The 13,057-nt window shown below is 55.4% G+C and overlaps 1 protein-coding gene across 1 annotated transcript in view; it reads right to left on the reverse strand.

The window, feature by feature from the left end:
• Nucleotides 1-13,057, reverse strand: part of LOC116945788 (cadherin-13-like) — an 81,834-nt gene that overhangs the window by 43,747 nt on the left and 25,030 nt on the right. The window contains exons 7-8 of the mRNA XM_076069727.1: nt 12,051-12,233; nt 9,773-10,029 (exon numbers count right to left, since the gene is read on the reverse strand). Coding sequence (XP_075925842.1) covers nt 9,773-10,029; nt 12,051-12,233 — 440 coding nt within the window. The remainder of the gene's footprint in view (nt 1-9,772; nt 10,030-12,050; nt 12,234-13,057) is intronic.

Consider the following 13,057-nt stretch of genomic DNA (forward strand, 5'->3'; position numbering starts at 1 on the left):
GCTAGAACCAACCACCTGGCGAGAGCCAACCACCTGGCTAGAACCATCCACCCGGCTAGAACCAATCACCTGGCTAGAACCAAACATCTGGCAAGAACCACCACCTGGCTAGAACCAAACACCTGGCTAGAACCAACCACCCGGCTAGAACCAACCACCTAGCTAAAACCAACCACCTGGCTAGAACCAACCACCTGGCTAGAACCAAACACCTGGGTAGAACCAAACAGCTGGTTAGAACCAACCACCCGGCTAGAACCAATCACCTGGCTAGAACCAACCACCCGGCTAGAACCAACGACCCGGCGAGAACTAACCACCGGGCTAGAACCAATCACCTGGCTAGAACCAACCAACTGGCTATAAGCAACCACTCGGCTAGAACCAATCACCTGGCTGGAACCAACTACCCGGCTAGAACCAACCACCTGGCTAGATCCAATCACCCGGCAAGAACCAACCACCCGGCTAGAACCAAACACCTGGCTAGAACCAATCACCCGGCAAGAACCAACTATCCGGCTAGAACCAACCACCCAGCTAGAACCAACCACCTGGATAGAACCAACCACCTGGCTGGAACCAACCACCTGGCCAGAACCAAACCTCCCGGCTAGAACCAACTTCCTGGCTAGAACCAACCACCCGGCTAGAACCAACCACCTGGCTAGAACCAACCACCCGGCTAGAACCAATCACCTGGCTAGAACCAAACATCTGGCAAGAACCACCCACCCGGCTAGAACCAACCACCCGGCTAGAAACAAACCACCCAGCTAAATCCAACCACCTGGCTAGAACCAATCACCTGGCTAAAACCAACCACCTGGCTAGAACCAACCACCCGGCTAGAACCAACCACCTGACGAGAACTAACCACCCGGCTAGAACCAATCACCTGGGTAGAACCAACAACCTTGCTAGAACCAACCACCTGGGTAGAACCAATCACCTGGCTAGAACCAACCACCCGTCTAGAACCAACCACCTGGCTAGAACCAACCACCCGGCTAGAACCAACCACCTGGCTAGAACCAACCACCTGGCTAGAACCAACCACCTGGCTAGAACCAACCATCCGGCTAGAACCAACCACCTGGCTAGAACCAACCACCTGGCTAGATCCAACCAACTGGCTATAACCCACCACTCGGCTAGAACCAATCACCTGCCTGGAACCAACTACCCGGCATGAACCAACCACCTGGCTAGAACCACTCACCCGGCAAGAATCAACCACCCGGCTAGAACCAAACACCCGGCTAGAACCAATCACCCGGCAAGAACCAACCACGTGGATAGAACCAACCACCCGGCTACACCCAACCACCTGGCTAGAACCAACCAGCTGGATAGAACCAACCACCTGGCTGGAACCAACCACCTGGATAGAACCAATCAACCGGATAGCACCAACCACCCGGCTAGAACCAACCACCCGGCTAGAACCAACCACCTGGCAAGAACCAACCACCTGGATAGAACCAACCATCCGGCTAGAACCAACCACCTGGCTAGAACCAACCACCTGGCAAGAACCAATCCCCTGGCTAGAACCAACCACCTGGCTAAAACCAACCACATACCTAAAACCAACCACCTGGCTAGATCCAAACAACTGGCTATAACCCACCACTCGGCTAGAACCAATCACCTGGCTGGAACCAACTACCCGGAAAGAACCAACCACCTGGCTAGAACCAATCACCTGGGAAGAACCAACCACTTGGCTAGAACCAATCACCCGGCAAGACCCAACCACCTGTCTAGAACCAAACACCCGGCTAGAACCAATCACCCGGCAAGAACCAACCACCTGGATAGAACCAAACCACCCGGCTAGAACCAACCACCTAGCTAGAACCAACCACCCGGCTAGAACCAATCACCTGGCTAGAACCAAACACCTGGCAAGAACCACCACCTGGCTAGAACCAAACACCTGGCTAGAACCCACCACCCAGCTAGAACCAACTACCTGGCTAGAACCAACCACCTGGCTATAACCAACCACCAGGATAGAACCAACCACCCAGCTAGAACCAACCACCTGGATAGAACCAAACACCTGGCAAGAACCACCACCTGGCTAGAACCAATCACCTGGCTAGAACCAAACACCTGGCAAGAACCACCACCTGGCTAGAACCAAACACCTGGCTAGAACCCACCACCCAGCTAGAACCAAACACCTGGCTAGAACCAATGACCCGGCAAGAACCAACTATCCGGCTAGAACCAACCACCCAGCTAGAACCAACCACCTGGATAGAACGAACCACCTGGCTGGAACCAACCACCTGGCCAGAACCAAACCTCCTGGCTAGAACCAACTTCCTGGCTAGAACCAACCACCCGGCTAGAACCAACCACCTGGCTAGAACCAACCACCCGGCTAGAACCAATCACCTGGCTAGAACCAAACATCTGGCAAGAACCAACCACCCGGCTAGAACCAACCACCCGGCTAGAAACAAACCACCCAGCTAAATCCAACCACCTGGCTAGAACCAATCACCTGGCTAAAACCAACCACCTGGCTAGAACCAACCACCCGGCTAGAACCAACCACCTGACGATAACCAACCACCCGGCTAGAACCAATCACCTGGGTAGAACCAACAACCTGGCTAGAACCAACCACCTGGGTAGAACCAATCACCTGGCTAGAACCAACCACCCGTCTAGAACCAACCACCTGGCTAGAACCAACCACCCGGCTAGAACCAACCACCTGGCTAGAACCAACCACCTGGCTAGAACCAACCACCTGGCTAGAACCAACCATCCGGCTAGAACCAACCACCTGGCTAGAACCAACCACCTGGCTAGATCCAACCAACTGGCTATAACCCACCACTCGGCTAGAACCAATCACCTGCCTGGAACCAACTACCCGGCATGAACCAACCACCTGGCTAGAACCACTCACCCGGCAAGAACCAACCACCCGGCTAGAACCAAACACCCGGCTAGAACCAAACACCTGGCAAGAACCACCACCTGGCTAGAACCAAACACCTGGCTAGAACCCACCACCCAGCTAGAACCAAACACCTGGCTAGAACCAATGACCCGGCAAGAACCAACTATCCGGCTAGAACCAACCACCCAGCTAGAACCAACCACCTGGATAGAACGAACCACCTGGCTGGAACCAACCACCTGGCCAGAACCAATCACCTGGCTAGAACCAAACACCTGGCAAGAACCACCACCTGGCTAGAACCAAACACCTGGCTAGAACCCACCACCCAGCTAGAACCAAACACCTGGCTAGAACCAATGACCCGGCAAGAACCAACTATCCGGCTAGAACCAACCACCCAGCTAGAACCAACCACCTGGATAGAACGAACCACCTGGCTGGAACCAACCACCTGGCCAGAACCAAACCTCCTGGCTAGAACCAACTTCCTGGCTAGAACCAACCACCCGGCTAGAACCAACCACCTGGCTAGAACCAACCACCCGGCTAGAACCAATCACCTGGCTAGAACCAAACATCTGGCAAGAACCAACCACCCGGCTAGAACCAACCACCCGGCTAGAAACAAACCACCCAGCTAAATCCAACCACCTGGCTAGAACCAATCACCTGGCTAAAACCAACCACCTGGCTAGAACCAACCACCCGGCTAGAACCAACCACCTGACGATAACCAACCACCCGGCTAGAACCAATCACCTGGGTAGAACCAACAACCTGGCTAGAACCAACCACCTGGGTAGAACCAATCACCTGGCTAGAACCAACCACCCGTCTAGAACCAACCACCTGGCTAGAACCAACCACCCGGCTAGAACCAACCACCTGGCTAGAACCAACCACCTGGCTAGAACCAACCACCTGGCTAGAACCAACCATCCGGCTAGAACCAACCACCTGGCTAGAACCAACCACCTGGCTAGATCCAACCAACTGGCTATAACCCACCACTCGGCTAGAACCAATCACCTGCCTGGAACCAACTACCCGGCATGAACCAACCACCTGGCTAGAACCACTCACCCGGCAAGAACCAACCACCCGGCTAGAACCAAACACCCGGCTAGAACCAATCACCCGGCAAGAACCAACCACGTGGATAGAACCAACCACCCGGCTACAACCAACCACCTGGCTAGAACCAACCAGCTGGATAGAACCAACCACCTGGCTGGAACCAACCACCTGGATAAAACCAATCAACCGGATAGCACCAACCACCCGGCTAGAACCAACCACCCGGCTAGAACCAACCACCTGGCAAGAACCAACCACCTGGATAGAACCAACCATCCGGCTAGAACCAACCACCTGGCTAGAACCAACCACCTGGCAAGAACCAATCCCCTGGCTAGAACCAACCACCTGGCTTAAACCAACCACCTACCTAAAACCAACCACCTGGCTAGATCCAAACAACTGGCTATAACCCACCACTCGGCTAGAACCAATCACCTGGCTGGAACCAACTACCCGGAAAAAACCAACCACCTGGCTAGAACCAATCACCTGGGAAGAACCAACCACTTGGCTAGAACCAATCACCCGGCAAGAACCAACCACCTGTCTAGAACCAAACACCCGGCTAGAACCAATCACCCGGCAAGAACCAACCACCTGGATAGAACCAAACCACCCGGCTAGAACCAACCACCTAGCTAGAACCAACCACCCGGCTAGAACCAATCACCTGGCTAGAACCAAACACCTGGCAAGAACCACCACCTGGCTAGAACCAAACACCTGGCTAGAACCCACCACCCAGCTAGAACCAACTACCTGGCTAGAACCAACCACCTGGCTATAACCAACCACCAGGATAGAACCAACCACCCGGCTAGAACCTACCACGAGGCTAGATCCAACCACCCGGCTAGAACCAACCACCCGGCGAGAACCAAACACCCGGCTAGAACCAATCACCCGGCAAGAACCAACCATCCGGATAGAACCAACCACCCGGCTAGAACCGACCACCTGGATAGAACCAACCACCTGGCTAGAACCAACCACCTGGCTAGAACCAATCCCCTGGCTAGAAACAAACACCTGGCTAGAACCCACCACCCGGCTAGAACCAACCACCTGGGTTGAACCAACCACCTGGCTAGAACCAACCACCTAGCTTGAACCCACCACCCGGCTAGAACCAACCACCCGGCTAGAACCAATCACATGGCTAGAACCAACCACCTAGCTAAAACCAACCAAATGGCTAAAACCAACCTCCCGGCGAGAACCAATCACCTGTCTAAAAAAAACCACTCGGCTATAACCAATCACCTGTCTGGAACCAACTACCCGGCTAGAACCAACCACCCCGGCTAGAACCAACCACATGGAAAGAACCAACCACCTGGCTAGAACCAATCACCCAGCTAGAACCAACCAGCTGGCTAGATCCAACCACCCGGCTAGAACCAACCACCCGGATCGAACGAACCACCTGGATAGAACCAATCACCCGGCTAGAACCAACCACCGGGCTACAACCAACCACCTAGATAGAACCAACCACCCGGCTAGAACTAACCACCCGGCTAGAACCAACCACCTAGCTAAAACCAACCACCTACCTAAAACCAACCACCTGCCTAAAACCAACCACCTGGCTAGAACCAACCAGACTGGCTATAACCCACCCCTCGGCTAGAACCAATCACCTGGCTGGAACCAACTACCCGGCAATAACCAACCACCTGGCTAGAAACAACCAGGTGGCTAGAACCAACCACCTGGCTAGAACCAACCACCTGGCTAGAACCAACCACCCGGCTAGAACCAACCACCTGGCGAGAACCAACCACCTGGCAAGAACCAACCAGGTGGCTAGAACCAACCACCTGACTAGAACCAACCACCTGGCTAGAACCAACCACCCGGCAAGAACCAACCACCTGGCGAGAACCAACCACCTGGCAAGAACCAACCACCCAGCTAGAACCAACCACCTGGCTAGAACCAACCACCCGGCTAGAACCAACCACCTGGCTAGAACCAACCACCTGGCTAGAACCAACCACCTGGCTAGAACCAACCATCCGGCTAGAACCAACCACCTGGCTAGAACCAACCACCTGGCTAGATCCAACCAACTGGCTATAACCCACCACTCGGCTAGAACCAATCACCTGCCTGGAACCAACTACCCGGCATGAACCAACCACCTGGCTAGAACCACTCACCCGGCAAGAACCAACCACCCGGCTAGAACCAAACACCCGGCTAGAACCAATCACCCGGCAAGAACCAACCACGTGGATAGAACCAACCACCCGGCTACAACCAACCACCTGGCTAGAACCAACCAGCTGGATAGAACCAACCACCTGGCTGGAACCAACCACCTGGATAGAACCAATCAACCGGATTGCACCAACCACCCGGCTAGAACCAACCACCCGGCTAGAACCAACCACCTGGCAAGAACCAACCACCTGGATAGAACCAACCATCCGGCTAGAACCAACCACCTGGCTAGAACCAACCACCTGGCAAGAACCAATCCCCTGGCTAGAACCAACCACCTGGCTAAAACCAACCACCTACCTAAAACCAACCACCTGGCTAGATCCAAACAACTGGCTATAACCCACCACTCAGCTAGAACCAATCACCTGGCTGGAACCAACTACCCGGAAAGAACCAACCACCTGGCTAGAACCAATCACCTGGGAAGAACCAACCACTTGGCTAGAACCAATCACCCGGCAAGAACCAACCACCTGTCTAGAACCAAACACCCGGCTAGAACCAATCACCCGGCAAGAACCAACCACCTGGATAGAACCAAACCACCCGGCTAGAACCAACCACCTAGCTAGAACCAACCACCCGGCTAGAACCAATCACCTGGCAAGAACCACCACCTGGCTAGAACCAAACACCTGGCTAGAACCCACCACCCAGCTAGAACCAACTACCTGGCTAGAACCAACCACCTGGCTATAACCAACCACCAGGATAGAACCAACCACCCGGCTAGAACCTACCACAAGGCTAGATCCAACCACCCGGCTAGAACCAACCACCCGGCGAGAACCAAACACCCGGCTAGAACCAATCACCCGGCAAGAACCAACCATCCGGATAGAACCAACCACCCGGCTAGAACCGACCACCTGGATAGAACCAACCACCTGGCTAGAACCAACCACCTGGCTAGAACCAATCCCCTGGCTAGAAACAAACACCTGGCTAGAACCCACCACCCGGCTAGAACCAACCACCTGGGTTGAACCAACCACCTGGCTAGAACCAACCACCTAGCTTGAACCCACCACCCGGCTAGAACCAACCACCCGGCTAGAACCAATCACATGGCTAGAACCAACCACCTAGCTAAAACCAACCAAATGGCTAAAACCAACCTGCCGGCGAGAACCAATCACCTGTCTAAAACCAACCACTCGGCTATAACCAATCACCTGTCTGGAACCAACTACCCGGCTAGAACCAACCACCCCGGCTAGAACCAACCACATGGAAAGAACCAACCACCTGGCTAGAACCAATCACCCAGCTAGAACCAACCAGCTGGCTAGATCCAACCACCCGGCTAGAACCAACCACCCGGATCGAACGAACCACCTGGCTAGAACCAATCACCCGGCTAGAACCAACCACCGGGCTACAACCAACCACCTAGATAGAACCAACCACCCGGCTAGAACTAACCACCCGGCTAGAACCAATCACCTGGCAAGAGCCAATCACCCGGCTAGAACCAACCACCTATCTAAAACCAACCACCTACCTAAAACCAACCACCTGCCTAAAACCAACCACCTGGCTAGAACCAACCAGACTGGCTATAACCCACCCCTCGGCTAGAACCAATCACCTGGCTGGAACCAACTACCCGGCAATAACCAACCACCTGGCTAGAAACAACCAGGTGGCTAGATCCAACCACCTGGCTAGAACCAACCACCTGGCTAGAACCAACCACCCGGCTAGAACCAACCACCTGGCGAGAACCAACCACCTGGCAAGAACCAACCAGGTGGCTAGAACCAACCACCTGACTAGAACCAACCACCTGGCTAGAACCAACCACCCGGCTAGAACCAACCACCTGGCGAGAACCAACCACCTGGCAAGAACCAACCACCCAGCTAGAACCAACCACCTGGCTAGAACCAAACACCTGGCAAGAACCAACCACCTGGCTAGAACCAACCACCTGGCTAGAACCAACCACCCAGCTAGAACCAATCCCCTGGCTAGAAACAAACACCTGGCTAGAACCCACAACCCGGCTAGAACTAACCACCCGGCTAGAACCAACAACCTGGCTAGAACCAACCACCCGGCTAGAACGAACCACCTTGCTAGATCCAAACACCTGGCTAGAACCAACCACCCGGCTAGAACCAACCACCTGGTTATAACCAACCACTCAGCTAGAACGAATCATCTGGCTAGAACCAAACACCTGGCTAGAACCAACCACCCGGCTAGAACCAACCACCTAGCTAAAACCAACCACCTGGCTAGATCCAACCAACTGGCTATAACCCACCACTCGGCTAGAACCAATCACCTGGCTGGAACCAACTACCCGGCAAGAACCAACCACCTGGCTAGAACCACTCACCCGGCAAGAACCAACCACCCGGCTAGAACCAAACACCCGGATAGAACCAATCACCCGGCAAGAACCAACCACGTGGATAGAACCAACCACCCGGCTACAACCAACCACCTGGCTAGAACCAACCACCTGGATAGAACCAACCACCTGGCTGGAACGAACCACCTGGATAGAACCAATCAACCGGATAGCACCAACCACCCGGCTAGAACCAACCACCCGGCTAGAACCAACCACCTGGCAAGAACCAACCACCTGGCTAGAACCAACCACCTGGCTAGAACCAACCATCCGGCTAGAACCAACCACCTGGCTAGAACCAACCACCTGGCAAGAACCAATCCCCTGGCTAGAACCAACCACCTGGCTAAAACCAACCACCTACCTAAAACCAACCACCTGGCTAGATCCAACCAACTGGCTATAACCCACCACTCGGCTAGAACCAATCACCTGGCTGGAACCAACTACCCGGCAAGAACCAACCACCTGGCTAGAACCAATCACCTGGGAAGAACCAACCACTTGGCTAGAACCAATCACCCGGCAAGAACCAACCACCTGGCTAGAATCAACCACCCGGCTAGAACCAACCACCTGGCTAGAGCCCACCACCCGGCCAGAACCAACCACCTGGCTAGATCCAACCACCCGTCTAGAACCAACCACCTGGCTAGAACCAACCACCCGGCTAGAACCAACCACCTGGCTAGAACCAACCACCTGGCTAAAACCAATCACCTGGCTAGAACCATCCACCTGGCTAGAACCAACCCCCCGGCTAGAACCAACCACCTGACGAGAACCAACCACCTGGCTAGAACCAACCACCTGTCTAGAACCAACAACCTGGCTAGAACCAACCACCTGGGTAGAACCAATCACCTGGCTAGAACCAACCACCCGTCTAGAACCAACCACCTGGCTAGAACCAACCACCCGACTAGAACCAACCACCTGGCTAGAACCAACCACCTGGGTAAAACCAATCACCTGGCTAGAACCAACCACCCGGCTAGAACCAACCACCCGGCTAGAACCAACCACCTGTCTAGAACCAACCTCCTGGCTAGAACCAATCACTTCGCTAGAACCAACCACCCGCCTAGACCCAATCACCTGGCTAGAACCAACCACCCGGCTAGAACCCAGCAGGGCGAGGGACCGGGGCCCGCGGCTGCCCTCACCTGACCCTCTGCGGCTGTCGAATGTCGGGGTCGGTGGCGTGGAGGTCGAGCAGCAGCGTGCCCTCAGCGACGTTCTCAGGCCACTCGAGGCGAGCGGCCAGCGCGCTGAACGCCGGCGCCTCGTTCTGGTCCACGAGGCGGACCGTGACCGTGACCTCGGAGGCCGTGGCGGCCGCCAGGGCCTCGGGCACCACGGGCTCCTCGTTGTCCACGCGCAGCACCAGCGTGTACGAGTCGGCCTGCTCGAAGTCCAGAGGCTGTCGCGGGGTGAGGCAGGGGGTGTGGGGTGGGGTGGGGGAGTGTCGTGGCTATCGCTGCTGCACTACGAACTCGGCGACGCGAGTTCCATTCCCGCTCACGGCCACCACCAACACCAGTGAGTCGAGGGTGAGTCGAGGGTGAATCGAGGGTGAGTCGAGGGTGAGTTAAGGTGAGTCGAGGGTGAGTCGAGGGTGAGTCGAGAGTGAGTTAAGGTGAGTCGAGGGTGAGTCGAGGGTGAGTCGAGGGTGAGTCGAGAGTGAGTTAAGGTGAGTCGAGGGTGGGTCGAGGTGAGTCGAGGGTGAGTTAAGGTGAGTCGAAGTGAGTCGAGGGTGAGTCGAGAGTGAGTTAAGGTGAGTCGAAGTGAGTCGAGGGTGAGTCGAGGGTGAGTCGAGAGTGAATTAAGGTGAGTCGAGGGTGAGTCGAGGGTGAGTCGAGGGTGAGTTAAGGTGAGTCGAGGTGAGTCGAGGGTGAGTTAAGGTGAGTCGAAGTGAGTCGAGGGTGAGTCGAGAGTGAGTTAAGGTGAGTCGAAGTGAGTCGAGGGTGAGTCGAGGGTGAGTCGAGAGTGAATTAAGGTGAGTCGAGGGTGAGTCGAGGGTGAGTCGAGGGTGAGTTAAGGTGAGTCGAGGGTGAGTCGAGGGTGAGTCGAGGGTGAGTCGAGAGTGAGTTAAGGTGAGTTAAGGTGAGTCGAGGGTGAGTCGAGGGTGAGTCGAGGGTGAGTCGAGAGTGAGTTAAGGTGAGTCGAGGTGAGTTAAGGTGAGTCGAGGTGAGTCGTAGGGTGAGTCGAGAGTGAGTTAAGGTGAGTCGAGAGTGAGTTAAGGTGAGTCGAGGTGAGTCGAGGGTGAGTCGAGAGTGAGTTAAGGTGAGTCGAGGGTGAGTTAAGGTGAGTCGAGGGTGAGTTAAGGTGAGTCGAGAGTGAGTCGAGGTGAGTCGAGGTGAGTCGAGGTGAGTCGAGAGTGAGTTAAGGTGAGTCGAGGTGAGTCGAGAGTGAGTTAAGGTGAGTCGAGGGTGAGTTAAGGTGAGTCGAGAGTGAGTCGAGGTGAGTCGAGGTGAGTCGAGAGTGAGTTAAGGTGAGTCGAGGTGAGTCGAGGTGAGTCGAGGGTGAGTTAAGGTGAGTCGAGCGTGAGTTAAGGTGAGTCGAGGTGAGTCGAGGTGAGTCGAGGTGAGTCGAGAGTGAGTTAAGGTGAGTTAAGGTGAGTCGAGGGTGAGTTAAGGTGAGTCGAGAGTGAGTTAAGGTGAGTCGAGGTAAGTCGAGGGTGAGTTAAGGTGAGTCGAGGGTGAGTTAAGGTGAGTCGAGAGTGAGTTAAGGTGAGTCGAGGTGAGTCGAGGTGAGTCGAGGGTGAGTCGAGGGTGAGTCGAGGGTGAGTGGAGGTGAGTCGAGGTGAGTCGAGATTGAGTCGAGCGTGAGTGGAGGTGAGTCGAGGTGAGTCGAGGGTGAGTCGAGTAAGTCTAGAGTACGTCAAGGTGAGTTAAGGTGAGTCGAGATGAGTCGAAGGTGAGTTAAGGTGAGTCGAGGGTGAGTTAAGGTGAGTCGAGGTGAGTCGACAGTGAGTTAAGGTGAGTCGAGGGTGAGTTAAGGTGAGTCGAGGGTGAGTTAAGGTGAGTCGAGGTGAGTCGAGGGTGAGTTAAGGTGAGTCGAGAGTGAGTTAAGGTGAGTCGAGGGTGAGTCGAGGGTGAGTTAAGGTGAGTCGAGGGTGAGTTAAGGTGAGTCGAGAGTGAGTTAAGGTGAGTCGAGGTGAGTGGAGGTGAGTCGAGGTGAGTCGAGGGTGAGTCGAGGGTGAGTTAAGGTGAGTCGAGGGTGAGTCGAGGGTGAGGCGAGGTGAGTCTAGGTGAGCGAATCCGAGTCGACACCTTGAGTCGAGGGTGAGTGGAGGTGAGTTAAGGTGTGTCGAGGGTGAGTAAAGGTGAGTGGAGGTGAGTTAAGGTGAGTCGAGGTAAGTTAAGGTGAGTGGTGGTGAGCTAAGGTGAGTCGAGGTGAGCTAAGGTGAGTCGAGGTGAGTCGAGGGTGCGGGTCACTCACCTCGGTGACGGTGAGGTGTGCGCTGTTGCTGACGGGGTCCGTGGTGACGTTGAATCGCCCGTCGGGGTCCCCGGACACGATGGAGTAGACGGCCCTCCAGTTGGGGCCCCCCTCCACGTCGCCGTCCATCACGCTCAGGTTGAGCAGCGAGCCATGGAAGTTCTCGGTGACCGTCAGCTCGACCTGCGGCGGGCGGGTACAGCAAGTAGGTTAGCAATGTCGCACAGCGGGTACAGCAAGTAGGTTCGCAATGTCGTACAGCGGGTACAGCAAGTAGGTTCGCGATGTCGTACAGCGGGTACAGCAAGTAGGTTCGCAATGTCGTACAGCGGGTACAGCAAGTAAGTTCGCAATGTCGTACAGCGGCCGGTGTCGTGACCGCTAGCGATGCTGCCGCCACCACCACCACGTCAATAACCGCCCCAACCACACCACGCCATCGTTTTCATCCTCCTGCCTCTACTCGCCACTTCCTCTTCGACACAGAGACACACACACACGTACACACATACAGACAACAACAACCGCCATTCGCCACTAAGTGGCGGTGACGTCACCACGACGCTTGTGCCAAGCTATGTGCACCCTGATGACTGGCTGATGCACCACCTGTGCCCCCTACTGTGGCAACCTGCTGTGCTTTAGCGACCCGGCGCTCCGCTCGTTGATGTGAGCGTCGCTCCTCCACCCTCCGTTGTTGTTGGAGGGCGACTGCCTCCAACTGCCCAGTAGCGTCCTTCACGAGCCTCCTCCACAGAGGCCGATCTTGACACCGCTGGTACCAGTCATCGGCAAGTCCACTCAGCTCCACATTCTCCTGTACCACATCACTCCATCTCTTCTCTAGCCCGTGCCGCGCCTGCTTAGCCCCCTCAATCCGGCCGAACAAAAGCTGTTTCGGCATGCGGTGGCTGGGCATGCGGGCTACATGACCCAGCCATCGCAGCCTTCCCCGCCGGAGGAGCTCACCGATTGGACCTTGACCAGATCTTTCAAGGATTTGTGAG

The sequence above is a fragment of the Petromyzon marinus genome, chromosome 25 (genome assembly GCF_048934315.1).
Source record: "Petromyzon marinus isolate PM22_M1 ecotype Great Lakes invasive population chromosome 25, UKy_Petmar_22M1.pri1.0, whole genome shotgun sequence".
In the NCBI taxonomy this organism is placed as follows: Eukaryota; Metazoa; Chordata; class Hyperoartia; order Petromyzontiformes; family Petromyzontidae; genus Petromyzon; species Petromyzon marinus.